This window comes from Tyto alba, unplaced genomic scaffold (genome assembly GCF_018691265.1).
Source record: "Tyto alba isolate M040663 unplaced genomic scaffold, T.alba_DEE_v4.0 Super-Scaffold_40, whole genome shotgun sequence".
NCBI classification, from domain to species: Eukaryota; Metazoa; Chordata; class Aves; order Strigiformes; family Tytonidae; genus Tyto; species Tyto alba.
This window is the reverse complement of record NW_024881316.1, coordinates 23,632,462-23,659,841: the sequence shown is the minus strand read 5'-3', so window position 1 is coordinate 23,659,841 and position 27,380 is coordinate 23,632,462. Positions and strand designations below refer to the sequence as shown.

General features: G+C 36.8%; 1 protein-coding gene across 1 annotated transcript in view; it reads right to left on the bottom strand.

Moving 5' to 3' along the window:
- Window positions 1-27,380, bottom strand: part of DST (dystonin) — a 308,093-nt gene that overhangs the window by 133,099 nt on the left and 147,614 nt on the right. The window contains 22 exon segments of the mRNA XM_042803120.1: window positions 1,193-1,386; window positions 2,178-2,316; window positions 2,537-2,715; window positions 3,045-3,202; window positions 4,191-4,374; window positions 5,544-5,670; window positions 5,806-5,960; window positions 6,213-6,365; window positions 6,763-6,888; window positions 8,253-8,348; window positions 10,129-10,233; window positions 10,375-10,536; window positions 10,645-10,722; window positions 10,921-11,049; window positions 11,137-11,599; window positions 12,475-12,629; window positions 12,949-13,042; window positions 15,952-16,079; window positions 16,159-16,254; window positions 16,587-16,706; window positions 17,238-17,344; window positions 17,482-17,594. Of these exon segments, the coding sequence (XP_042659054.1) occupies window positions 1,193-1,386; window positions 2,178-2,316; window positions 2,537-2,715; window positions 3,045-3,202; window positions 4,191-4,374; window positions 5,544-5,670; window positions 5,806-5,960; window positions 6,213-6,365; window positions 6,763-6,888; window positions 8,253-8,348; window positions 10,129-10,233; window positions 10,375-10,536; window positions 10,645-10,722; window positions 10,921-11,049; window positions 11,137-11,599; window positions 12,475-12,629; window positions 12,949-13,042; window positions 15,952-16,079; window positions 16,159-16,254; window positions 16,587-16,706; window positions 17,238-17,344; window positions 17,482-17,594 (3,261 nt within the window).

The following is a 27,380-nucleotide window of genomic DNA, read 5'->3' as shown; positions in this document are numbered from 1 at the left end:
GTTTGCCCTCTGAGGAAATAAGGACACTTCAGTACCTCGTAAAACTACCGTTCTGTCATTTAAATTATGTCACACTATCAAATGATGAAAAATCTGAGGTGGACTTAAAGCTAGCCATTCTGCAGTCAGCTTTAAATGAGTCAGCTTTTGCCCATCTTCCTTTCAACTTCCAGAAATGTTAAACAGAGACAACTGAAATAGTTATTTACAAGTGAATAACTTCAATATGGCACCTGAATAGATATTCACCCCTTAGAAAAAGATGACAAAATTGTGAAAGGTCGTTGTACGAACTTTTACATCAACAGTGCTATCTTTGATGCTCTTGTTCAGGTTATCTATAACAACAAACTAAAGTAGATCTTAAAGGAAATAAAATCAGGCTGTATACTACAGACTCCCCTAACCTGCCCATACTTTTTCCTTCAGTCTCTACAGTTCTGTTTCCTATACATGAAGAAAACAGAACTGTAGAGACTGAAGGAAGAATTATTTCCAGGAATGTCATGCACGGACACCTTCAGAATTGTGGGTAGGTGTGTTCTGCTGTATCTGCACATCTGTGTAGGCATATGCATTTGTGTAACATTCTCCAATACCATCATGGCAGTAATACCAAAAAGGCTGAATTTCAAATGGATATTGGGGCTGCATGAAAACAGTTGTACACCAAAAGAAAATACTGGCACATCACCAAAAGTTATTGCAGCAAAATTATCACAGAAGTCAATGGAAGCTAAGGACTTCCAGACTTAGCACTTGAGTCATTAAAAGCAGGTTAACATGAATCCAATCATAACTGGTGAATCAACTCATTATTTCAGCCTGTCAGAACTAATTATGTGGAGAAACAGATGGTATTTCCATAGAACAGCAAGCCATTTCTGCAGGCTTCTCTTTTGAAAGAAAAAAGACAATTTGTCTCTACTGTGTCTCAGCAAACTGTAAGTAAATAAAATTTCTGTATCTTGCTAATCTTTTTGTGCTTAATAGTCACAGACATTTCTTGTGTACAAGTAAGACAATAATGTCAACAGCACAGAAAAGATAAGAATCCTTGATCTTAGCATATTTCACAAACAGTTCAGAAAACTATTCTTACCTATTTGAACTTTAATTTCTGATTATTTTTCCTCAGAAACAACAAAGCAGCATAAAACATGAACAGATTATGATAAAAAGTTATACAAACCTATTTTCAATTTGAGAATGAATGTTTTGCCACCTCTCAGCTAACTGATCAACTTTTTCTTTATGCCAGTCAAAGTCAAGATCACGTTCCTTGTGCATTTTAAACATCTGATCACTGATCATCTTTGCCTTCTGCAGTTCATCCTCTAAGGCATGGAATACTTGTCTTTTCTCATCTACTTCAGATCTCCATTGCTAGCATGTGATAAATGAGAAATTGTAAATAAATCCTAAAATATGACATTATTTTATGAATATTTTACATGAGTAAAATGTATAAATTAATAAATTAAAAAATTTAAAATTATTTTACTTCTGGTTACTTAAACACTGGAATGGCACAAGAATGGGTCTCAAGCAACTAATTAGCTATGAACTGCAAAATAATTCTAAGTAGCAGCATCTCCCACAACACATAGACCAAAACACAGACAGCAAATTAACACACTTACCTCATAAACTACAGCTTTCAAAAAAAAACATTGGGTAGATGCCAATCATTCTAACAGTAAAGCATTGCTCACCATTCACAATATTAAAATGAGGTACACACAGCACACAAAAAATGTTGAACTTCAGTTTTACCCTTTCTCAGAGATATCTGCCAAACCTCCTAGGAAACCCTGACCAGTATACCATAGTAGTAGCAGGAATGTTATTGTGGCCACATTTATGTAAGTATATTTATGTTACCTCAAGCATACATTACCTTTTGGAGAGACAAAAAAATAATTCTTACTGCAGCATTAACAAGTGCCACACTGCAGTTCAGATACTTCAAGGCATTTCCTAACATCAGGAATGAGCATGCAAACTCTCTGACTCCTAATGCTCCCAAGTTGTAATTTTTTTCTGAGATGTCAATCCTAATACAGACTTTCCTCCAACACTGTACAGTATAGCATAACCAAAACAGGTGTTATAAGACAGATCATTTTCCTATTATTTTTTGATTTGACCACGAAAAGGCACCAGCCAACTCTTACCTTTAATGTACCCATTAGATTTTCAATATTGTTTTTGTCAGCTGTTACTGTCTCTTCTTCACACAACTTAGTTTCATATAGTTTTACTAACGATTCTGCTCCTTGTGTGTTCTTCAGCACCAAATTTACAGTTTTTAATCTGAAAAACAGTAATCTCCTGTTAACTGAATCATCAATGACAACATTCAACACACTTGTGGTTTTCAGCCTTTTCATGTCACAGGATACCCCTTTATACAAAGTCAAAATGTTATTTCCCTTTTCCTTAATCATTATTATTCATACTAATATCTTTAATTTATTTTGAAGAGAAAAATGTAAACTAAAACATGTGTGATGAGAGATGGCCTATTACATACTTGTCTATGTAAATAGAAGACATGGAATAAACTTGGTTCATGTTCTGAATAACGATACTGAGCTCAGAGCGCAGAGTAGGGACTGAAGGTGAACCAGCAGCTTGACTGAAAAACTCTTCACATTTATCTGTGATGACTCCCAAGTCATCCTTCAGTCGATCCAGTTCTTTCTTCAGTTTCTGTAAAATGAAAGGTGATTGACAGTGCTTTTATCCTACATCAACCTGACATACACTTCACGTACCGTTATCAGTACAGGTCTGCTCTCCTTTGCTTGTCTCACAAACACCATTAATTGTTTTTTTAAAAAGGAATGCATGCATAAGAGAGAAGCTATCAGAGTTGCCATTTATTGACGGTTTTTTCTCACAAACAAAAGCTTAATCTTTGACACTTGTCTTTTCAAGGTGCACTGCAAACCTTCCTGGATATCCTCAAGACAGCTGGATATATTTGTTCTAAAATAAAACTCTCTTCCTAGATGAAACAGCCTTTCCCAAAGGCTCACCTCTTGCTCTGAAATCCTAAACACACTTTCGTGTAGATCATCCCTTTCCATTGGGGTTCGGATCTGCTGTATTAACCGTTCCTCACAACTCTCCAGCTGTAATCTGATATTTCTGACTTCAGAGATGTACAGATTATAAATAGATTCTTCCTGCTCCTCTGTTGAAAGAAACACAGCGTGTTAGCAAACAAAGCCACCATGTAATTTTCACCATGTCTTTTCACGGAACACTTTATAAAGTCACCATTCTATAGGTCTTTTCATGACTGGCTGAAATCCCACCAGTTTTCATTGAAATTCTGGCTATAAGGCAAATTTTAGGAACCGTTAAACTTTAGCTATTATTAGATCACCTCCTTACACATGAAAAATTAAACATATGTCAATCCAAGGCACAGGCACCACCCCTATGCAGACACTGCTAAACTTAGTGACTGATTCTTTCAGTTAGATAATATCAGGCACAATACTACAGTAAACCTCCAGGGCTTTTTTTTTTTTAAATCCTCTGTTTCAGATGCAAAGGGAAACACAACTTTTCTTAAGTATAGTGAACTATGCTAATGCAGTAATTAGCTTTGCACTACTGTATTTTCTTTACATAATTAGGCACTTGACAGTAAATCAGAACCGATATTTTAAGCTTCCTGAACTTAATGTATTTAAAAACAGAGCTAAGAGAGCAGTAACTACAGGCATTCTGTGGAGCTAGGAAAATATCTAGGACACTTTTCTTGCTTTAATACTGTGAAAAAAAGTTCTAATTCTGTTACGAACGCAATAAAATAATGAAGTTGCACTTCCAGCATTCAAAAACAAGGCAGGCACAGTTAAGTCAGCTGTAATGCACAGAATAAATTCTTGGGTGTAAAATTTTTTTTAGCGCTCTGTATGTTAAGTAACACATGAACATTTTTACACAGCTTAATATATACAAAGTTAAAAATACTTGGAGCTTCTGCACAATGTAATTGTGCTCATGATTAAAATGGTGGCTCTATCTGTTCAGAAGAACTGGGGCATTAACAACATCAATATGGTAAAACGGGTAATTCACTAGAGCTTGTATTCAGAGAGAGAAGTTTTATCAAGAACTACAGTCTCTCTCATGAGGGCATCTTTCCCCTGTTCTCAGCAGAGTTTTACCTCTTTCTGCAGATTTCAGAAGCTCTTGATAGTATTGCTTGCAAACATTAACTTCCCTTTCCAGCTGTGCTGTATCGGAACTTGTAAAGATTTTGGACTCCTGGCTATCTTCCACAAAATCATCGAAGCGGGACTGCAAATTGCTTAGAACCTGCTGATGTTCACCTGGCAGCATCGTCTTTATCTGCAACAGATTACAGACCCAAGGCATGGTCAGCAATGATGCATCACTTACACAGTTCCTTGTAACACAATGTCCTGGGTTTGAGTGAGTGGTGTTTTTGTCAAAAAGGAACATTGACCAATTACTAAGATGGTAAATTCAAAAAACTGAGGTTCTGAAAGCCTGTAGTTCCTAAGCTAGAGTCTACTTAACAGCTGATAATTTACACTCACTATAAAATCCATTTCCATCTTCAATGACAGTAATGGGCTGTGTTAAACCAGCCCTACATCAGACACCATTTCTCCATCTAATGCCACGTAGCAACAAACAAGCAGCCAGCAAGAGTCATGCAAATAGGGACACTTCAAGAATTATCTCACATTCCTTTTTTCCAAAAGCAACAGTGGGGAAATTAGGAGTGAAAATGTCATTTTGGGTATTGCAAATATTATTGCAACAGTTTGTAGACAGATATACACCAATGTTGTATAATAAACTTTTATATTGAATAGTGTTATGGTATACAGCTAACATTGTGTAATTCAGTGATCTCACACAGTGTTTCATCCAGAAAGAATAATATTTTGATCTATATCACTATTTCATTTCTGACAAAGTGATCTTAACTAGCTATTTAACATTCCAAGTTACAGACAAGTATAAGAATGAAAAAATGCATTACAGAGGAATGAGTGTTCAGCTGCCTTAAGCTTGAAAGACTAAATGTCACTTCACAGTTCTTTCATTGTTAGTAAGAAGTTGCAGCATGAGGAAATAATGGGGGTTTTCATTAAGATTAACCTTAGGCTAATGAAGCTAATTTCCACAGATATCTTCCACATAAATGCAGAAGGTAGACTCTTGCAGAACAAAATTCAGATTTAGGCACTGTTAACTGCTTTTGAGAGATCCTGTCCCTCTGCTGACAACAGGAGACTAGAGATGAGCACAAAAAGGCTGCAGGTAGTGATACCACCTCTCTGCTCCTTCCCCAAATGTGTCTGTGTAAAGGCTACTCAGATCAAGGCAGAATGTTGCACACTGGTAACCAGAGGGGCCACTGCCAGTTATTCCCACAAGGAAAATGTGGATTGCTGCAAATTGTTGATTATACAGCATTTCTGGGAAGTGCAGCCTATGACTTCCCAGCAAATGGCTAGGAGGCCCTTCCTAGCCATAGCACATACCGAGGCAACATTGCCAGCTCGAACAGCTTCAATTTCATTTGTCAGGTAATGCCAGGACACCACACTCTTCATGTTTACATGAGACTCATGCCAAAGGGCCAGAACATTCTGAAACTGCTGTTCAATCCTGAAACATAAAAAGACTCCAACTTTAGATCAGAGTAACACATGAAAAGGGAAAAAAAAGGTTAGATGCTATTTTAACCCAAGCTTCATATAAATTAATTTTGAAAGAGAATGGGTGATTTTGTTTTGTCCCCACCTGTTGGCTGTATCTATTGCTTCTTTGTTTGGTGGAGGAACTGTAAAGCATACAGATGGAACCATGGCCTCATTTCCACTTGGGCTAATGACTTTCCATTTAGCACGATGGGAATTGTTTGCTAATACACACTCATCATCTTTGTAAATAGTTATCTAGTATTAACAGAAAAGCAGAATAATTTAATGAGCTAAGCATTACAAAACACTTTTGCAAAGAACTTCTGAAAATGGTGTCAACAAGTAAGTAACAGCACAACAAAAACAATGCTCAACACAAGGATTTGCTCTTGTTTACTAGGGTGGAAGAAATTTAGAGCCCAGAGTTCTCCAGGAACATGGTAATTAATGAAACTTTAGCTGAATTCTCACGTCTGTAATTGAGTTGAGGAAATTCAAGTTTCTAACCTCAATTTGTCTATAGTCACAGATGGCTTTAATTGGGATGGATGTTTTGAGTATACACTCTGGGTTCCTTGGCTTCAGCTGAATTATTGCCTTTGCTCTCCCCACAAGGCCTGCTACTGTGCTCTTATACTGCAAGAGTTGTTCTTTTTCTTCCTAAAACAGTTAAGAAAAGAAAAAGTCATAAGAGATGGCCAGAATACAGTGCTGCTGCTTTGATCCTGTTAAGCTTTTATTTTCCTGACTTCTTTTACTGTGTTTCTTAGAAGTAACACATTTTACAAGAACAAAGTATCTTTCTGAAGCCACTGGTTTCCCACAACATCTGGTATTGTAAATATAAAGAATAAATAAAACTGTATTTTATAGTTATGAAGAACAGTCATTACAGATGGATAGATGCAATTATTTAACTATAAGTTTGAAAAAATACATATTTTTCTTCCTTTGCTTTGAAGGAATAATTTTAACACATATATTTTAGATTGCAATGACAATCTACACAGTTCTTGTTTAATTGTAACTCACGTGAATAGCATCCCTGAATTCTTACCATAGACTCCTGGACAAGGTCTTCCAGCCTATGAAGGCTGCTTGATCTATCACAACTGTATTTTCGGTATATGGTATCTTTCAAATTTTTTAAATATTCCATGGCTTCTTTGGCATCACTGAAAAACTAGGATGAGATAAATATCTGGGTTATTTTTAAGCATTCTAAAAAGTATACAAACATCTACATTATGTTTCCTGTAAATTCTAGTAGTCTAAAGTGACCACTGTACCACACAACACTATTTATGGTCTCATGTCTAAATGTACTCTTCAAGAAGGCACACACTGTAACACCAGTTATTCTCAGTACTATTTACATGCAAAATTAATTCAGTAGCTATTGAACCTCAGTTAATTACTGTTCCTGCAATGGAAAAACTTTCTCAAGTGATTCTTGCTTCCCTTGGAATTACAATTACTTTAATATATAAAGAACAGACAAAGTCTACAACCTGTAGGAAGCTAGCTGCAAACTTCAGTGAGCACACTGGAGCCAACGTTGTGCAGGAGGAGAAGTGAGCTGCCACACTTGGCAGTTTTGTGTGTGCATCTGCACGCCCAGCTAGGCTCATTGCTAAGCACAATTGGAAAGGGAAATGTCCTGTGATAATATTCACCCCATCCTGTCCCTGAAACCTCATTTCTTAAATCCAGAATTCCCATTTCTTCCCCCTACCACTAGCAGCCCGAATCATTCAACTTTGTCTTCTTGGGTGTCCATCTCCTAACTCCGGGCTCTCACTCTTCTCAGTCCATAGGCATCCCATCCCAATATCACCCCCCTTCCTCTTCACTCACTCAACCCAGAAGACACTAAGGATTAAATCTTTACAATCTAAATATAATTTAAAAAGAGGGTTTAAAAGAAGAAAAAAAAAACAACAAACAAACAAAACCAAAAAAACCCTCTTCGATCTTGAATCCTTTTGCATATAACTTAGAAACCCTTAAATCTTTGATCCTCATACCTGTGAGTACTGCATCATTTGCTGAGTATGTAAATGGGTGATAATCAGAACGGTGTTTCATTAGACATGTCTCTTGTCAGGGTGTTCTCTGCTCCATTTATTATTAATGCTGTACATTTCATTTGTATTTGGGTAGTGCTGGAATAACCACCTAAAATATGTTCTCCCTTGGCCATCACTAACCACCCTCCACTCTACATTATCCACAGAAGCTGTACTGACAGCAGTTGTACATGACAGGGAAAGAACACAGCTCCGTTCTCAGAGTCTCTACTTGCAGCTGCGGCACTATGAAAAAATGTCAGGCCAGATTTTCATCTGCCGTGAACTGATATAACTGTAATAAAGACAATATAGTTGTGGCAAACACTGTGGGAGCACGGCTCATCATCTAATGATTGCACTTGATAAATGTCAATTCTACAACTACGGCAAGAGAGCAGCTAGCACTTTCAGTGGAACTTTCTGACTATGGACAAAACTTAAAACATTTCACATTTTTATTGATATACTTTCTTACCTCAAAATATGCAGCATTTTCTCTCAAATGTTGTTCAACACAGTGACAGAGCTGAAGAATCCAGCTCCATTGTGTCTGCATGGCAGCTCTATAGGCCTTTAAGGAAGGGAGATTAATTTACAAAAGGAAATTTAAATTAAAATGTGTGTACCTTCATAGAATTTAGGAAACACAAAAGTAATGTAACAAACACAAGCATCTATACCTGACCTCTTCACTCAGGAAAAGCAAGCTTCAGCAAGGAAAATTCCAACTAGATGTTAAAAAAAAACCTGTCACTACAGCATAGTCAAACATAAGAAAACTTGCCCAGAGGGGCTCTGAAATTGCCATCCTCAGGCATGTCCAGAGTTCAATCGAACAAAACCCTGACACTGCTTTAAGCAGGGGCTACACCTCCTGATGTCCCCCCCCATCTAAACTCATCTGTCATTCTGTGTCTCCGTTTGCCCAATCAAAATAGCTGGATTCTTGCCTGGATACAAATCGGATACTAAAGTAACACTGAATACACAATAAAATAATTAATCAGGACTCGCTGCAATGTATAAGTTGTATGTAACAGTGGCGCAGGAATTTAAAGAACGTAACCCTACTCGCATGATGCCTCCTGTCCTGCCTGCAGGGCGCTGCCACTAGTGATGCACTCCACGAGTGCTCACCAGCAGAGGGTACTCTTGACTTGGTGAAATCAGCCACAAGTCTCAATTTTCCAATTCTGTATGATTCTTGAGGAATTCAAAGGAGTTTTGCCATTGGTTTCAATGAATTTCAAACTGATGAATTAATGCATAGATTCTTCTGTATAAAAGGCATAAATTTATTTCTTGTTTTTCTTTTACATGTCCCAATATAGCATTATTGCAGACATCATAACTTGCATGGTCATCTTCACTGCCATGGCCTAGTTTCATAATATGTATATTTAATATATTAATGTATTAAGTATATTACACTCATAAGAACCCATTAGAACAGTATATACTTTTAAAGAACAGAATTCCCCACATTGCATAAAAAGTAATTTATTATTCGAAGCAAAGGTCATGAGAAGGATGGCAGTTTTCTTCATGTTTCCAATTTAAGCAGATATAAACTCACTGATTTGAAGAACCATAAAAATCCATCCTCTCTGACTGTTTTGACATTCTTATATAATAAAACAGCTTTTTACTGTTTCCATTTTTACCACTTACTGCCTGTATTTACTCTTTTCTTGAAGATCTACAGGGAAACATGTTTTACATTCTCCTCTGGAAACTTGTTACAACCCTACAACAGCTACAATAAATTTTCTGTAAACCATTTACCTATAATATAGAGCTTGATTCAAGCATGAAGAAAATCACATCACCTGGTTAGATTTTTAACATCCAAACAAGTTTCATTATTCCCTGACAAATAAGTTAAGAAATGAACCCTAAACCATAATAGGAACCCATATATATAGTAAGTGACTAGAAAAGCTTTACTGACAGTTCTTTCAATCCAAGAGGATAGAAACCACATAAGGAATGTTCTGTGCCCTCAGTTTGCCAGAGCAATTTGTATCAGTAACTCTAGAAGCTGAGTGCATGACCAGAAATGTCTGTACAGAACAACTCTGGAAATTTTAATTTTAGTCTTTAGGGGGATTTTATCTAAGGAATCCAAGATGTAACCATGTGTTTACAGAAGTGTTTTTACTTTTTGGAAACTGGAAGACAGATACAACAGAGACACTGAAGAGGAAAAAAAAAAAAAAAAGGTCTCATTATTCATATTCCTGTTGTTTAATTTCCTATGAGTTAGCATTTCCCTTATTTTCCCAAAAAATCTAAGGTCTATTCAACCACAAAACTATTTTTTTGTTTGTGTGTGGTTTTTACTAACTTACCTCAATGGTTAGCCTGGCTGGATGATTTTCAAGAAGCAGTTGCTCAGCTATTTCTTGCACTGATTTAATAACTTCTTCTTTTTGATCAAGTTCTCTCATTAATTCCTTTTTCCCCAAAAACAAAACAAAACAAAAAAAAAAAAAAAAACAAACAAACAAAAAAACAACATAGAAATGTTTTAGAAATCTCTTAAATTCTTAAAGATAATTTAATTATTCCCTCTGGATAATATTAAGAATACATACAGCATGGTACTCCTTTTTTTTTGTTATATTGGGGTTTCTTTCACTCCAGTCATATGCAACCTCTTCCTCTTCTTTTTCATTCAGCCATATCAGCTCTCTAGTAGCACGAGACACAAAATTGTGAAGCGTATCTAGGTGCCTTTCCTGATTCCTTGATGTGTTCTTTATTAAACAGAAAAATATTTACAAATATCAGAATTTAAAGCTCATTCCTTATCAAAGATGATGCATACTGAAAAGCTGAACATTAAAGAGAAGTGACAAACTTACCAAGAGTTTTGAATACTGACTCTCCAGTTTGTGCAATTTTTCTGCATAACTGAGTTTAAGAGGAGCAGTCATTTGGATCTGTATTTGGTATATGAGATCAAAAGACAACAAAAAAGTTAGATATGTTAAACAATTAGATCTGATTTCATGCTATGTCATCTAGAGATCAGAAATAAAAGTAAGCAAGACTGTGAAACCCAAACACAGATCTAAAATTCAGTTTATGGGTCACCTAGTAAGAAAGTAACCAAAGAAATAGAGAATATGGTGCTGTACCTCACTGATTTTAGCTTCTTTAAGGCTGGATTCAAATTCCTCAATAGCTTTGTGGACATTTTTGTGATTTTCTAAATGGCTTTCAACACTTGGTAAATCTGAACCCCATTCTGCTCGATCAAGTTGCACCTTGCAAACAAGAAGGAAAAATCAGCCATGATCTACAAGGAATAAACTTAATAATTAGAAGTAGACTGTTTCCGTAGAGATTGCTACCTGCATTTCTTCTACCCAGGTCAATAGGTCCTGGACAAACTTCATGTTCACCTCTTCCTCTGTTAAATTCTGATCCACAAAAGCTGATTTCATAAGAGGTTTTCTGATTTGCATCAGTTTGAGTGTTTGCAGAGTCCCACTGTCTACTCCTGTCACATAGCTTGGAATTAACCGTGGTGAGATGCCTGGTGTGTAAGCGGGAGTGATGGTTGGTGTCAGTCTGGAAGTAAGACCTGATGAAAGGCCAGATGTCAAGCTGGAAGAAGTCAAAGTAGGTGTTAAACCTTGGGTCATTGCAGCGTTTAATTCAGGGGTTAGGTTTGTTGTAAATCCTGAGTTTAAGCTTTCAGTTATTCCTGATATCATCAGCTTTGTCTGCTCTGTTGTCAGCACATGCCCCTTGTTGTACACAGAAGAACATTCAGCCCGTATGGCCATCAGCTCATCACGAAGTTTTGCAACTCTATTAAATAAAAGAAAGTAAATAAGTAAAGAAAATATTTTAAATTAATGCTTCTGATTAAGGTTTATCATGCTAAACTGAATAGCAATATGAATTCACATGATCTCTTACACGGCAGTTGTACTCAAATATTTACAAATAAGCATTTATATCAGAAAGTATAGGTTATGTCAGCTTATGCTTCTATAAATACAAATAATAAATGCAGAAATCAGGCAATGACTAGAAAATCAGCATAGTATGGGCACTAGTGTGCACCATACACAATTCCAGGGAACAATCAGCACAGCAGCAATCTTACAAGATACTACATGTCTCAGTAGATCAAACACTTGCAGTTCACTGCCAAGGAACTTTTATGTGCTTGATCTCACCCAGTCCAGGACAAATCCTGAAAAACTTTGGAGCCACTTCTTCATAAAATTGAACTATGTTGTTTAAATGCATCTTTCTGTCAAGACTGTACACACTGTCACATATAAGCTAACGTTACCCCACTTATTACCTGTTAATATATCTACAGGTATCACCAGAAATCTCACCTCCACTTTTAAAATCAAAGTTAGTGAATTCTAAAACCATTTTAGGTACAATAAAACAAGCTAACATCTTTAACCCAGATATCCAGTAAGCATTAAACATTTAAGTCATGTTCTGGTGAATTACTTAATTTTCACAAATGAGTACAAAAAGCTCCTCCTGTCTTCAACAATGTTTGTGGGCAACAATACCCAACCAGAATACCTGATAATCTTTATTTGGGTATCCAGTGACAGATTGAGAAGTTTATAGACATAAAGATTTGAAAATGTTGTCCATAATCGATATCCATATTTGGGACATTTATTTATTCATATAAATACACTGTAAAGTACCTTTGCACAAGCTGGTCTGCCTGATAGTATTTTCCATCAATAAGAATTTGGGCATCAATCACTTGCTGGCGAAGAAGGTTCTCAGATTCAAGAAGATACCCAGCTATCTCTGCTTCATGTTGGAACTGGAGCCCTGACTCTAATCGCTTGGTGTCCTGAATAAATAAGAGAAAGCCATTAAGCCCTGCAGCTAAACCAAAGAGAAATGAGCTACAAGAATTCCTCACTTTTTTGGAAAAACTTCTATTTTTGAAACAATTGTGAAGTATTTTATCTAACTACCGACAAAAAAAAAAAAAAATGTAACAAAACCCACTCTAGGAAATCTTTGGTATTTTCTTGAAGAAATGCTAAATTAACAGTACAATGTAAGTATGCACTCAAAAATCCTAAAGAATTTTTTTTTTTTTAAAGTAGCCATTCCACTGCAGTAAGTTCATGAACACAGACAAGTAAAATCACCAACTGACTTACAGACTGCAGAGCATTCCGGGCAAGTATTAGTTTGTCCTCACAGCTCCGGCTGTCCCGCTGAATTCTGTTTGCAATCTGCTGCAGCATCTCCAACCTAGGTGAAGCCAGAGCATTTCAGAAAAATAAATAAGTATTAATGTTATTTATATTTACTATACATGTTGCATGACTTGAAAAACAAACAAGCAAACTGCACCTAACCAAAATACATATGCCAAGTTACCTGTTTCCTTCTAAGGTGCCATTACCAAAGCTTATACAAGATTTAATCAGTGTGGGACCACAATTAACAGAAAGGAAATTCTCATTGGAGTCAACGCTGGTTCGAGCACTAGTACTGTTGCTAAACAGTGAATCACTGCTATGATAGCTATAACTACTGCTATTCATTTTTACATCCAGAGCACGGTCCTTCTGGCTGTTTACATTTGCTGAAAAATGAAAAGATAAAACTCCTACAAAATGTACAGCTTCTAGGGATGAAATTTCACTACTGGCTTTTGAAACACCTAGCACTCCTCCTTCAAATAGGCTTCAGTATGCATATTCAAAACCCAGCAATTAATATTCTGCCAGCTCTTCAAAGGATTTTACCTGGGGCTATGTACACTACCTTGCTTTTGGCTTCCCTACCTTGCATTAAAGTTTTGCAAGTACAGACTAGACACCAACTTTAGGGCGTCTCTAGGAGACAGACATGCCAAATATTTTATTTCAGTGTCACTAAATGTCTATAAGCCAAGTAAGAATTTAAAGAAGTCTTTGCAGTGTTTCTCAGGCTCTTCAATGAAAAGTTTCAAAAAGGAGTGAAGTGAGAACTCCACGCTCCACGGTAAAGTACAAAACATCTCCAGGTTGGGCTGACTCTTTTTCCATCAAACGGAACTGCACAATAAGTCCTGGGCAATATTATGGTTCATCAGCTCATAACAATATCATTTGAGACACCTGTAAACCATCCAACCCACCATCATTACTCCGCTGTCCAAGTATGAACGTTTACTAACTTCCCTGTCCCACTAATCTGTTCCCCTGTAAATTTCCCTTCAACTTCTTCCACATTCAGAGCTAATTGCTTCTTGCTGTTTTGACCACAAAACAAGACAAATCTGATCACTGCCCTTAGATTTACATTTGAATTCAGAATTTGGGTTAGGTAGGGATGATTTTTTCAGTATTTCACCCCCTGCTTTTAGGACCTCCTGAAAAACTACACCCACAACATAAGATGACTGTGTTCACGTAGAAGATCATAGCAATGGCATAGACACACGCTTGCAGTTTTGCCAATCTCTGCTAGCTTTTCAAACCAGAGCTCAGTTTGGCACTCTGCTCACTGACATCAGATTAATTTTGATCTCATACACCAATCTGGTCACACGTTGTCTATCTGTGCTGATACTTTCAGATGCATTTGCCAGACTTGCAGGTAAAGTCTTAGTACTTGCCAAATTTCAATACTAGGCAAGGTCACATTTTTGTCACAACCGAATCCCACCTCAGGAGTTGTATCAATACCTTATATTAGTGAGATGCACTAGTAACCAATACAAAAAACAAGGATCGAGTTCTTGGGTCCAGATCAACCAACAATTTTAACTTGACCACTAAACCACAATCAGTTAATCAACTTTTCTCTCTCATTTTCCAGTGACCACCACATGTATTCCCCATCAACATACATCTGTCACTTTCAGTGTGTATACCAATCCTGAAATATGGAAAGGAGTTTGTGTATATGTTTGTTTAACTGTGCTCAGTCCACCTGAATAAAATAAAAATAAACTAGTGTCATTTATACATATTCTCAACAAAGATAACCCAGCTTTCTGCAAGTATGAATAGAATTCCTTTCAGTGAAGGCAGGCACCAACTTTGCCTTCAGCAGGTCGGGACAGATTAACCTACACGATCTAGCAGGCTGTATTTCTTCTGCTGCTTTCCAGTGTTGTCTGCATAGTGGAGATAACTTTGCCATCCTCTATAGGAACTTCTTTTGGAGCAGGATGCTGTGTATCAGCACCTCCCATTGAATCTGCCATTTCAGTCATGCTCTTGCTTCAGTAAGCATGATGTATTTAATGAATCCTGACTGTCTTTGGGATCATCTCTTGCTGAAATCTGTATTTCTAAGGACTTCCTACACAATGGCCTAGATTCTTCACACTAAATTTCAGGGACTTAAAAACAGAGAGAATGATCAACCTATTGTCACCAGAAAGTCAGTGCCAGGACTCTCTAGAAAGTGATTCAGATCTTAGGTGTCTCCTTTGGGTGCTTAAAGTTAAGCAGAATTAATATAGGGCCAGGTGCCTATATCTAGCTGCAGGTAGAAGCCCAAAGAATCATTTAACTACAGAGTTAAATAAAATTCTTTTGTAATTAATGAATGGATAGCATCTGTGTCTGCCACAGAACTCAAAAGAGGTACCATTAAAAAGCAGAAATGCTAAAAGACTGCATCAAGATTTCAAACATGCCCAGTACATTACTAGTGATGTACAAAACAGTGTCACACATTCTACTACCATGGAAAACTACTATACACTTTGCACTTTTAAACACTTTGTGTGTTCTTGAGTACAACCAACTTTTAAACAACCTCAGAACAGCACATTAGCCCACAATGATGTGCAGCACTTGAAATATACATTTTACATAGAGGATGAGGATGTGGCTTATATAAACTCGAGTCCAAGTGAGATAGCAAAGTGATATGAAACTGTCTCTGATCAATTTGTACAAAGAAGGTGGTTATATTTGTGTTTAAGTACTCTGATGATTTGAAGCACAGATACTATACATTATGATCTTCTGAGAGTATTCCATCTGGACCTACTTCTATAAAGCAGATAAAGATGTCAGGCCTGAACAAAGGCAGAATTATTACATCTAGAAAAATAGTGTGGATGTTATCATGGAACAAGACATTTAAAAGTTTTCAGTATGTGTTAAACCAACAGAAAATAATTAACCAAGCCTGTCAAGTGTTCACTAGCGTACCTCTCCACTTCAGGTCGAAGGGTCTTCTCTCTTTCCAGCATGGCAATAATAAGCTTTCCCCATTCTTTTTCTATATCATTTGGATGGTAGCCTTGAGGAAGTTTGATGCGTCCAAATTCTATCCAGACCTTAAAAATTCATACATATTTGTTATTTTAAGCCAAAGAAAGGGAACTTCTACACATCTCAATGCATGTTAAAACTTACCTCTAGCAGTTTATATAGACGTTTAATTTTTGATTTATCTGTCTCCTTCGGTGGAATTTCTGTTTCTTTAAACTGTAAATATTGATTATAAAGTGCCTACAGAAACACAAAAACCATCATCAACTTTTACCTACAATGAATATAACCTTACTCTCCAAACTCTCTTTTAATATTCTTCATACGCTTACGTTCTTACATTGTTCTACATCGGTTCTATGAAAAACAATCAGTGACAAGCTAAAAATTTGGTTTTGATTGCTCATATGTTAGAAATATATTTATTGGACTTTGAAAAAGTTAAGGAGTAGTACTGCTCTACAGACGATTTGACTGTATAAATCAACAAGCACTTCATTTGTTCAAGAATGCTTTGAGTAAATAAGATAAAGTGTCTTTCCAGCAGGGGAGTTTAAGATGCCACACCTCACCTTCAATTCCACAGGATTGTTGGGAAATGTTCTGTCAGACATTATTGTGACATGGTGTCTGATCCACTGCATGAGGTAGTTCACCATATTCTGATATTCAACCCATTTGACTTCAACATCCTACCAAAGCAAAACCCAGATTACAGATCAGAAGAAAATCATCTGAGAGCTTATTTCTGTTCTATCTTTGAAGTCTGAGGTCTTCACACACACAGAGACAAGATTTCTAAACCCTGCAATTCTGAAACAGTATTTACTTGCTCACTACAGCTCATTTAAAGCTTCCAAATAAAGGATTTGTACTCTTAAGTTTTGGTCCCAAATAATTCCACTGAACACACAAATTCTTCTAGTTTAATAAATGTCAAATTGATAAGAATTAGGGAGACACAATATATAGAGAAGTAAGAACTTTGACTCTATCTTTCTCCAACTTCAGGTATATTGGTTTTAGTTAAGCTGTTTGCACAAATATCTTCATGTCCAAAACATGAAATAGATGCTAAACCTCTAAAATCTCAACCTAGAAAATCATGTCAAAGAAAAGTGTGACAGCAGTCCTACAGAAGATCCAGCTAACATTCTGGAGCTGAAATCAAGAATCGTATTAATGATGCTCACACAATGCACAAGTATTTTCCTCCTACTTACATTTGCACTGATGCCTTCACCACCTTCTGGTACTTTGGGAAATGCATCATAAAGTGATGACACATAAGTTATTACTGACTTCTCATCAGGTGAGGAAACATCAACATCTAAAAGAGCAAGACAGAACAGCGCTTTATCATGTAGTTGTAAGAATGCCCACAAATATGCTACAACCTGCATGCACAGTTTGGATTTTATTTTAATGTTAGGGTTTTTGCAACAAAGCCCTTTGCAGCTATCTTACCTTCAGGATCCAGAAGTCTGGCAACACCAAGTTTTTCTGCTACAAAAAAAGCATGTTCTAAATTTGCAAGGTTGCTTTGAACAGCAACGGTATTCATGTCTATCAGGTCCGGCCTGTCAAATAAAAACAGGAACACTTGATTACAACTCTTTACCAGTTTTAAATCACTGCTGTATTAGTAAGTCAAACCAAGAGCATGGGTGGATACAGCAACAGAGTTTTCAATAAAAAAGGATTCCATTAAAATCATGTGAACAAGCGGAGGTCAATGCTAAGTGATAAACACAAGCAGCAGGTAACTACAACACTGTCAGTTCCTTCATGTACAAGCTAAAGTTTCTGGCCATTTTATATATATATATATATATATTTCTTTTTTTTTTTCTTAGGCACATTTATTCATGTGCATTGACATTGTATTGTCCTGCCTTGTCCTTTCCACTGCCCTTGAGGAGGTTAAACTCATCTTTCTCTTAGGACTCATTTACATGAGGAAGTTCATTTCTACTGCCTTTACAAGTATTTAGACATTCTGCATCAAAGTCTTCAGCGCATGCCAGAACACATACAGAAACAAGTTCAGTCACAGAAACATCACTTTAACCTGGAAGACAAGTACTCTTATACTGGGCTTTAAAAAAGTCTTTTTCAAACTGCGTTGAAGCCCTGCTTCTAAACACTGCTCTCAGTTGTCTTGTAGAAAACCCTCAACCCCATGCACTTACATCTTCACACGTCCATCCTGCTAAACTCCATTGCCAGCCACAACACTCTTGTTTTAATGGAATACTTGTCTTAAGCCAATCTTACCTATAATCATTTTTAAGGTCCATAAGTATTATCCTGTAACAATACCACTACTTCAATGTTTTAAATGAATGTAAAACTTAAAAATTAATATTGCCCTTTAGGTTTGCTATGTGGTATTTGGCTTTTAGATCTTGCAATCCTCAGGGCAGAGTGTCTTTCTGTCTGCCTCTTTCACCACCAGGAATCATCTTAACAGTAACAACTAAAAGGAATAAGGGATTTTCAAAGATGTTGAGCAAAACCTCAGCCCCCTGAAGCCAACTACAGTCACAAGGGTCGGAAACCTTTGCTACTGAAATCCTACACTACTGAAAACCAGACCCAGACTGAAAAAAACCTAAAACAAAACCCCAAAAGAAAAAACATATGACATATAAGCTTTAGTGAACAATTCAGTCCTTAAATTTTCTAATTTTTTTTTTATAGAGAAACTATTTTCTTAGGTTTACCTAGCAGAAGCTTTAAATAATTGCAATAGAGAAAAATAAAACTGTTAAATATCACATTGTTCAAAACAAACGATCACAAATGGTATTTACTTTCAGAAACTCAAGACAATCTTGTATTTGAATTAACTACAAGGGACTGTAAATAAAAATGTGTTTCTTTTCAGCCATTTGGAATCATTGGTTTCCTTGTGCTCATTAGAAGACAAGTCTACAAGATAGATAATAATACTGCACCTATTATTTCCTGAAAGAACACTTAATAATAAAACTTAGGCAGAGTAAAAAGAAACATAATCCTCCTAACCCAGTGGGACTTTCCACTTCCAACATGCTTAGTGGGAGCTTGATCAAGCTTATGCCATTCTTCTCTGCATTTCAGCGCAACAAAGACAATGCAACGAAACCAATATCATCCATTGTTCTTAGCAGCACACAAAATCCATGAAAAATAAAAGACAATACTAGAAAAGGAAATGGAGCACTCCAGTCTCCTATTTCAGCCACAATAATGGAGACAGTGTGAGTAATAAAAGATCACTTTCACAGCACAATTTTGACAAGAGAAGTAGGTTTCTATAAGTGTACACTGTTGTTTTCTTTTTTTTCCACCTGCCTTCTCTACATTTGTTTCATGCTTGATAAAAATAGCCCAAGAAACACTTAAACTGCCTGTTCAATTGCCAATTCTCATAACAAGAAAGGACAAGTTGTTGTAAAATCCTTGACTATTCCCAGGAAATGATCTGCAAGCTTCAGAGACACTAACACAATAATCTCCCAATAAAGCTTTAATTTAGATGAAGTAAGGTTTTTCTCATTGCAACACAAGTAAAAATCAAAACAACTGCTGTTGCATAATACATCATTTTATATCGGTGCTGTGACTTCACTCCCCAGCTGAAGAAGAGACCATTTTGTGAGATGCCTCCCCTCCTGCTTTAAACATACTGTCCCCTACCTGCAACTCCTACCAGCACAGGGTTATTCCAGTTCCCCTTTAAGAACAAGGGAATGAATACTGATGTTTTCAGTTAATTATATACTTAACACATAGCATATGGAACTAGATTAACTGGTCCATATTTATCTAAAGTGTTGATCTACCAGAAAATACTACAAAAGACACTATTTGTCTCTGTCTTGACAGTGCTTGCCTTTGGTTTTTTGAAGCATACAGAAGACTCAACAGCTGACTGAGAACAAGCCCACTGATGGCTTATAAAAGGGAAAGACTGGTATTATGACTTGAGTGCAAAAGCACCTGGTACTGGCCATGGAGAGTGCACACTGGCAGGGGCTTGGGGCTTCTACCCTCTGCAGGTCACCCTTTCCTTAGTAAAGGCAATGCGAAGCCTCAGGAAAAGGAGCTTACCTCCCAGAGCTCAGTAAGAGACTTTTTTAGCCCCACAAAAAATGCATCCAAAAAACATGGCTCAGGAAATCACTGATTGACACGTTGTCCCTTTTGTTTAAGAGTGTTTTCTCACAATTTAAAATAAAAGTCGTTTTTATTCACTGTAAGCTTGCAGAAATACCTGTTCGCTATCTGGGTACGTGGAAATTTGCACTTGAGCACACATGCACAGATTTCAGTGCTGTGATCACTGATCACCATACTCCTCTGAAGAATCACGTGAATCCAGTATTACTGAGCAGAGATTGTACGCAGTGAGCATTGTGGAGTTGTATTATAAGGGCTTACAAATATTTTCCAATATCATTAGTATTTAATTTCTCCTTTGAACTTATAAATACTAGTAACTGCTAAAATTGCAGTTGTGATGAGTATCCTCCTAATATATTTATTTAATTGTCTTCATTGAAGTAAACATTAGATTTAAAAGCATCATCCATCATGGCAAACATTTTAATTTTTAAGGCTAAAGAAAAAAGATGAGTTTTGTAGAAGCTATTTGTCATGTATTAGAAATATATTTTCTATCAATTTGCATAGCACTATTAAGTGGTTTTATACATAGTCAAGAACAAATTAAATTAAATGTGCTTTAAGTAAAAGAAGATGACTCTACCTTCTGTCATAATATTGTGAGTCATCTTATGGCAGATTTTTCAGTGGGCTGGGGCCTTGCCATCAAAACACACACATAAACATCCCAAACACAGTCGAGTTGGAACATTCCATGCGAAGGAGATGCTTTTGCTGCAGCCGCACCTAAGTCAAAGGGCTTGGCTTCTACATCGCAAGTCATGAATCATTTCATTTATAAAGACTGGTGCCTGCCATTTAAGATCTTAGTGTAGGTGTTAGAAATTAGACACAATTTGTATCAGAAGTGAACAAAAAAAAGATGTGATTAATACCACTTCGATTAGGAAGCTGACAACATTATGATCAGTTCAAGAAAACAAATACCTAGCACCACAGAGAAGCAAGTGAACCGTATCTGCAGGACAGCATAAAGAAATTAAGGGGTTTATAATGCAAGTTACATGGATCAAATGCAAGCTTTCTACTCTGCAATGACTCCCTGAAATCAGAGAGTTGTACATGATAAAGTTAGGCACATATATATTTTCCCATAACCAGAACCCAATACCTAGTAAAACAATTCAAGATCCAAACTAGCAGCTACAATATTTGCCTGTTAAAACAACAGGCTAGATTTGAAAGGAATTTGATATCTCAAAGCGGAAAAAGACATTTAACTGAACTTTTGTTTTCCTAGTTGATAAAGAAATCACATCCTTCTCTTCAGTGTTCTCAGATGATAGTTGCTCAAGTTACAGCAATGTTTAACTTTACTAAAACTTATATACATCAGAGTAATATTCCACATGAAAATACTGCTAACAAGTTCAGGAGGCTACCTAACAAGCCTGAAGTTATTTACATGAACCATCTAAGGTGTTTAATCTGCATAACTCCACTTCAGTCAAAACTCTGTATGCTGCCTGAGTAATACCTGCTATTAAAAGTGTATTTCTTTCTGGGCTTATACTTAGCAGAAATATTAATATACTGAGTTTCAAGCAGAACTCTCAGAGAAAACATGACTGAAGATGCAGAGTGAAGTGTACACGTCACTATAGTCTAGTTAGCTTTTCCACTGCTGTTAATTAGAAAATGTCTGTAAAAATTAAACAAACTCTTTGCTTCATTGTTCACATACAATTGAAAAGGACGGGTGCCAGAAAGACTCATGCATTTTTCAGGGATGGGAGGACTACTGAAACAAATTAAAGACCATTCCAGAACACAGTCATAAAATAAATCTTAAAAAAAGACAAGAATAGAGGGACTTCTCTGTAGGATAGAACGCATATAGGATAGGATTCAACACATATTTCAGAAGGGAGCACAAGAAATACTTTATCATCTACTCTAGAGGTTTTGGAAAATAGGAAATATCAATGTAAAACATAAAAGCAGTAATTTTCAAAAATATCTTGGGGGTAGAGATATGAAAAATATTTCATGAAATCTCAAATATGAGACTAAATGACTGTTCAACCATAGACTTTACAATAGCATGTTCTACTAACACAAGACATGGTGACACAAAAATTACCCCACACATCAAACCAGTGGCTGAAGCTGAGCAGTGTCATCACTGAAGTTAGGCAACACTTCAGAATTGAGGGAAAATGTAAACAATTTTCGAATTGAAAACTGTCATTATAGAAAACTTTTATCTTTACAACTGTGATAAGCCAAAAAGCATGCTGCTGAATACAGCTCTGTAAATTGTTTGTTCAAGTGTGTGGCAAATTCTTTTCTCAAGCTCCACAGGTCGCCAGCCTCAATGACATACTGTGCTAATGTAGTTCACATGATCCTTATGACTTGTACACTCTTTTTGGTTTTGTCTTCTCTTGTGTTGGTATGATAGGAATGCCTGTACTATTCATTAATTTATGTGCCTCTATAGATTTCATTCAATGCCTCTCGAAAGATGAACAGTCATGCCTTTTTATTCCCCTCAAGAGCTAAAGAATTCTCATGTGATCTGAACTCTTCAGCTTTCTTCTGCGTATTTTTTTCATAATTTTTCACATAAATTTTCAGATATAATGAATAATTATGGGGAAAAAAAAAAAAAAAAACAAAAAAAAACCAAACAAACAAACAAAAAAAAACCAAGCAAACAAAAAAACCCAAACCAAAACTATTGGAAGTGACGGTGAGCTGAAAATACTGTAACAAGGGCACACTATTTACAGATACATTTCCTATCTCTTCTTTAAACATCCCAACATGTTATATTAAGACTGCAAATAGAAAAAAAAATAATGTTTCAGCTGCACTAAAAATAAGAAAAAAAGTCCTTAGGTGCCCTAACTTATTAATTTAGTCCCTAACAATACACACAGCTAATTCAGATAATTCCTTCCTTTGTGCATGTCTTTGATTTGACAAGTACTGAGTTTAATAAACCTACTGAAGCCTCCTGCCCCACCTTTGTTAGCACAGCAGAACTCTACGTGTAACTTGCCATACCAATTGATTTAGATAAAGACACAACTGAGGCATTGTAACATCAAACACCTATTAGTTAAACATTGAGTTCAGCTCTAGCCATGCCCAATCACAGCTTGGCAAGAAGTTTGCAATGTAGATTTCAAACTCAGTACACACATGAATGAAACTAGAAAGGATCTCAGTCAGTCCTTTCACCAGCTTTAAAATGAGATTTTACATTCTCTTTGTAATACGAGATGTTCTTGTCATTACAAAAACCATAATGGTATAGTAACTTTGCCAATTTTTTGTCTATGATAAAATTTGAACAGGAACAAAGCTCATAGCTGTTAACCTCAATCCACACTGTGCAATCTACATAAATAACCATAAATAATGTACATTTCCTTGGAGTGTTTGAATACCAGAATTATTTTTTTGTTTGGCTCCCTGACAAAACTCCCTCCAGACCCCAGCAGTGACTGCCTGACACACTAGCTTCCCAGTGGGATCAATACAGTTACCAACAGGGAAGAAGAGTGAGGTAGCACAATGAGTTCAAAAGATTTCCCAAAGGCTCCTTCTGCCATCCTCCCTTGGAGGCAACCGGTTGTCCCTGTGCTACAAATTTGTTAAAGGCATTGCCAGAAGACCAAGTCCTCTCCTTGTTTGATTTATCATGGGCATGTATACCACCACTACTCAGACACCATACACTTTTGAATAAAGGCTTCTGACACCCTTAAGTGTCCTGGTCTTTACCATTCAAAGAGTAAGAGATACACGAAACCTGAGTAAAAAAGCTGGCCTTTCAATTCAAAGCTTTATTTTTTGCTTTATTCCTATTTGGCCTAAGCAAGAAAAAAAGCTTTGATTTCATCCAAATACTTTTTTTCTTCTCAGCTATTGCAAAAAAGAAAGCTGTTATCTTTCATTTGACTGCTACTCAGCAATAGGAACCAGAACAACATACACAGGGATCATTTTAAGTCCAGGTCTGAAATTAATCAACCCAACTGCCTGGAAGTTTTCCATCTAATACCCACTAAGGCTAACCACCACCACAACAGAAGATGTTAAAATTGCAGGCCCACTTCCAGTACTATTTTAATATAGTCTTTACCAAGAGTCATCACAGAATTTTTCTGAGTGCATTCAATTAAACTGCAGCTGAGATTACTTGCTATTTCTAAACCCATTAGATATATGTATATGCGTACTCAGACAACTAACATTAAAAGCATGTCTGCCTGTCAATAATTTTAATCACCGTAAATGCTGCTTATCTTTTCCCGAATTGCCAATTCTTAATGCCAGTTTCGTTTCTTCCACATAAGAAAAACTGTTGCAAACAGTAACAACCACGCTTCTGAACAATGAGGAGGGTGGGAAGCGGGGGACAACGTAACAAAACTCACATTTTCTTTTTGTTAAAGCTGGGTAACAATAAATTACGAGTCACAAAACAGCAAGCTAAAACTAGCAGAGCCAACTAATCTCTTTATTTAAAACATATCCCTTAGCATTTTAAGGCTTGACACTGTGTAATATTTAGTTTCTTTCTCATTCATTCCCCAGGGGTTTTCAACATGTTACTGCAAATTGAGGCATCACTATCCCTCCCCTTAAGGAATGCATTCATGTCAGTACCTGATCAGTTGCAACATGTTTTAACATCAGAGGGAGGCCACAGGTACCGCCAGCCAGGAGCTTAGTGTTCAGCTAACTATACATACACGGTAAACCGTCCCAGGTAAGGTTGAAACAGCTTGTTCTAAACCAGAGCAGTTACTTAACAGGCAGGAATCTAGCTTGCTGCCTTCTATATCACACTCCAAAAAAACATCCGCTTTGTAATTCTGAAAGCATATGGAGTGATTATAGCAATGTTTCAAAAGAAAAGCACTGTGACCCTGGAAAATTTGTCTCTCTCACTTTATCTAGCATTTACGGAGCTGTCACACTGCTGCTTCCTTTGGGGACACACTCTTTGCAGCAGCTTCTACTCCTCGTTCTCCCACATGAAGCACCCAGCGTACCTACAGTCTTTCTGGGCTGCATTCACTGTTAGCCTCTGTTCCTCTTTCATTTGGGAATAGTAGTCATTTTCTCCTCACTCTCTCTCTAAACTGTATACAACTTAAAACTACAGGCATCATTAAGGTCTTACACAAAGTTTACCAGTAGCAAAGGATCCTTGGGATCAGATCTTCATATTTCTTTAACAATCTGGTAAAAAAAATGTTTCCCTACAAACTTGTGCTCAAAGCGCACCCCCTTTGAACTCTATCACCACTTTCCCTCTCTGCAGCATTTCTAAGACTTATTCTTGTTAGGTAGTGCCAAAATTTGTAGACAACTGTCTGTATGTGGTCTTAGCAAGCCCTGGCATAAATAATCTCACTTGTTTTCTTATCTCAAACCCTTCACATATATACTACAGTCCTGCTTGCTTGTCAGACCAGTGCCTGACCTACACACAGTTTATCCACTTTTTTCCCTAACCAGTGTGTTTCCCAATTTGCACGGTTGCTGAAATTCACCTCAAAATCCGGACATAACTGGACACGTCTACGCTGAGAAAGAGTACAGAAGGCCAGATCAAGGGCCCGTGACTCTTTAATTGCTAGCCCTTCCCACAGCATGACCATGGCCCATCGTGACCCACACCCTCCCAGGCAACACGTGAGCCCAGTTCCAGGGCCACCACTGACCCAGGACTGCTCTCAAGAGGCTGAACCCTGTCTGGGGGACGGAGAGGAGAGTTCAGCCATGCAGACACAAGCCCTGCTGTACTGCTTACCCACAGGGCCAGAGAACAGGGGCTGGACCCGCTTCATTTACTAGAACAGACCTAATACCTGAGACTTGACCTTAAAAAACATGGCTTTATTTGGGAACTGAGCTTGCAGTGCTCCCTGAACAGACGCTATTTTTCACCATACAGGCACCACTGGGGCTACTCATTAAATGTTATTATCTAGTTACACAAGAACATACTGCTCTTGCTGGAATGTCTTTCGTAAATGCTAAAAGCAAAATTACCTCTTTATTATAAAAAACTGCAAAATTCAGGAAATTATTCAGAAATAAAATGTAGAAAGTAGTGCACATATTTTTAACAATAGACATGCACGCTTTCTGTAATCTCCCATCTTCTATCCTCCTTTTATCCTCCATACTTCACCTTTTTTCTTTAGAAAGTAAGATGAACTGGTCTGTAACCATGTCTGTTTTCTGAATATCAGTAGCCACTGTCCTCAATGAAGTGCCTATAGGTCCAATTTAACTGTAAATCATACAGCTATAATTTTTGCTATTTCTTCAATTCCATTTTCATAGGCACTTTCAAACTGAAATTGTCTGCAGACCTTCTGTACCAAAGTCTCAGGGCAGTCTGCGGTCAAAAAAAAGCAGTTTGTTACTTTGGTACAACTTTTTATTTGAATTTGCTTTTCTTTAAAATAAATGTATCTGCAAAGTGTAATGTAGATCTATAATTCAGATTACTAGTGCCAATCTGGCATGCAACTCCTAATGAAAGAGGAGTAGTCTTCATTCTCTACAGACAACAACTGTTCCTATATATTTTAACAATGAGATACAGTGCTAAAAAAACAGGTATTTCTTCTTTCTGAGCAAAAGTCATGTAGTTAAGAAAATGAAAATACAAATCAAGAGCATTTACCTTAAAATACAGTCTAGTGACTAGAAATACATGAAGTGACAGAGCTGTAAAATGAGGACCCCAGTGTGTCGACAGCAGTATCTCCAGGAAAATCTGGCCATTACACACTGATTAAAGTCAGCCTCCAATTTTGAAGTCTGGCTTACAGGTTTTTGCTACGTATGATATGATGGTATGAAAGAAACATCACATACTTTTGAAACTGCCTGAAGCCAGATTTCTTCCAACACAACATACTGAAGCAAGTAACACACGTCCTCAATGAAAAAATAAGCTATAGAAGGCCAATTACATAACAGATGAAACGTACAGCATATTCTCAAATCTCCTGGGCATATCTGTTGCTTTCACTAATAGTCTGATCATAGATCTGAAGAAGGGTGTGGAGTTTCAAAAAAACAGTCTGAAAGCTGATATATTTAACTAAAATTATTCAACTAACAAACCTGGTAATGCTCAGTATTAAAACTTTTTTATTTTATATTTTTATTTGGTCTTTCTATGTAAGAGCAAATATTCACACAGAATAACA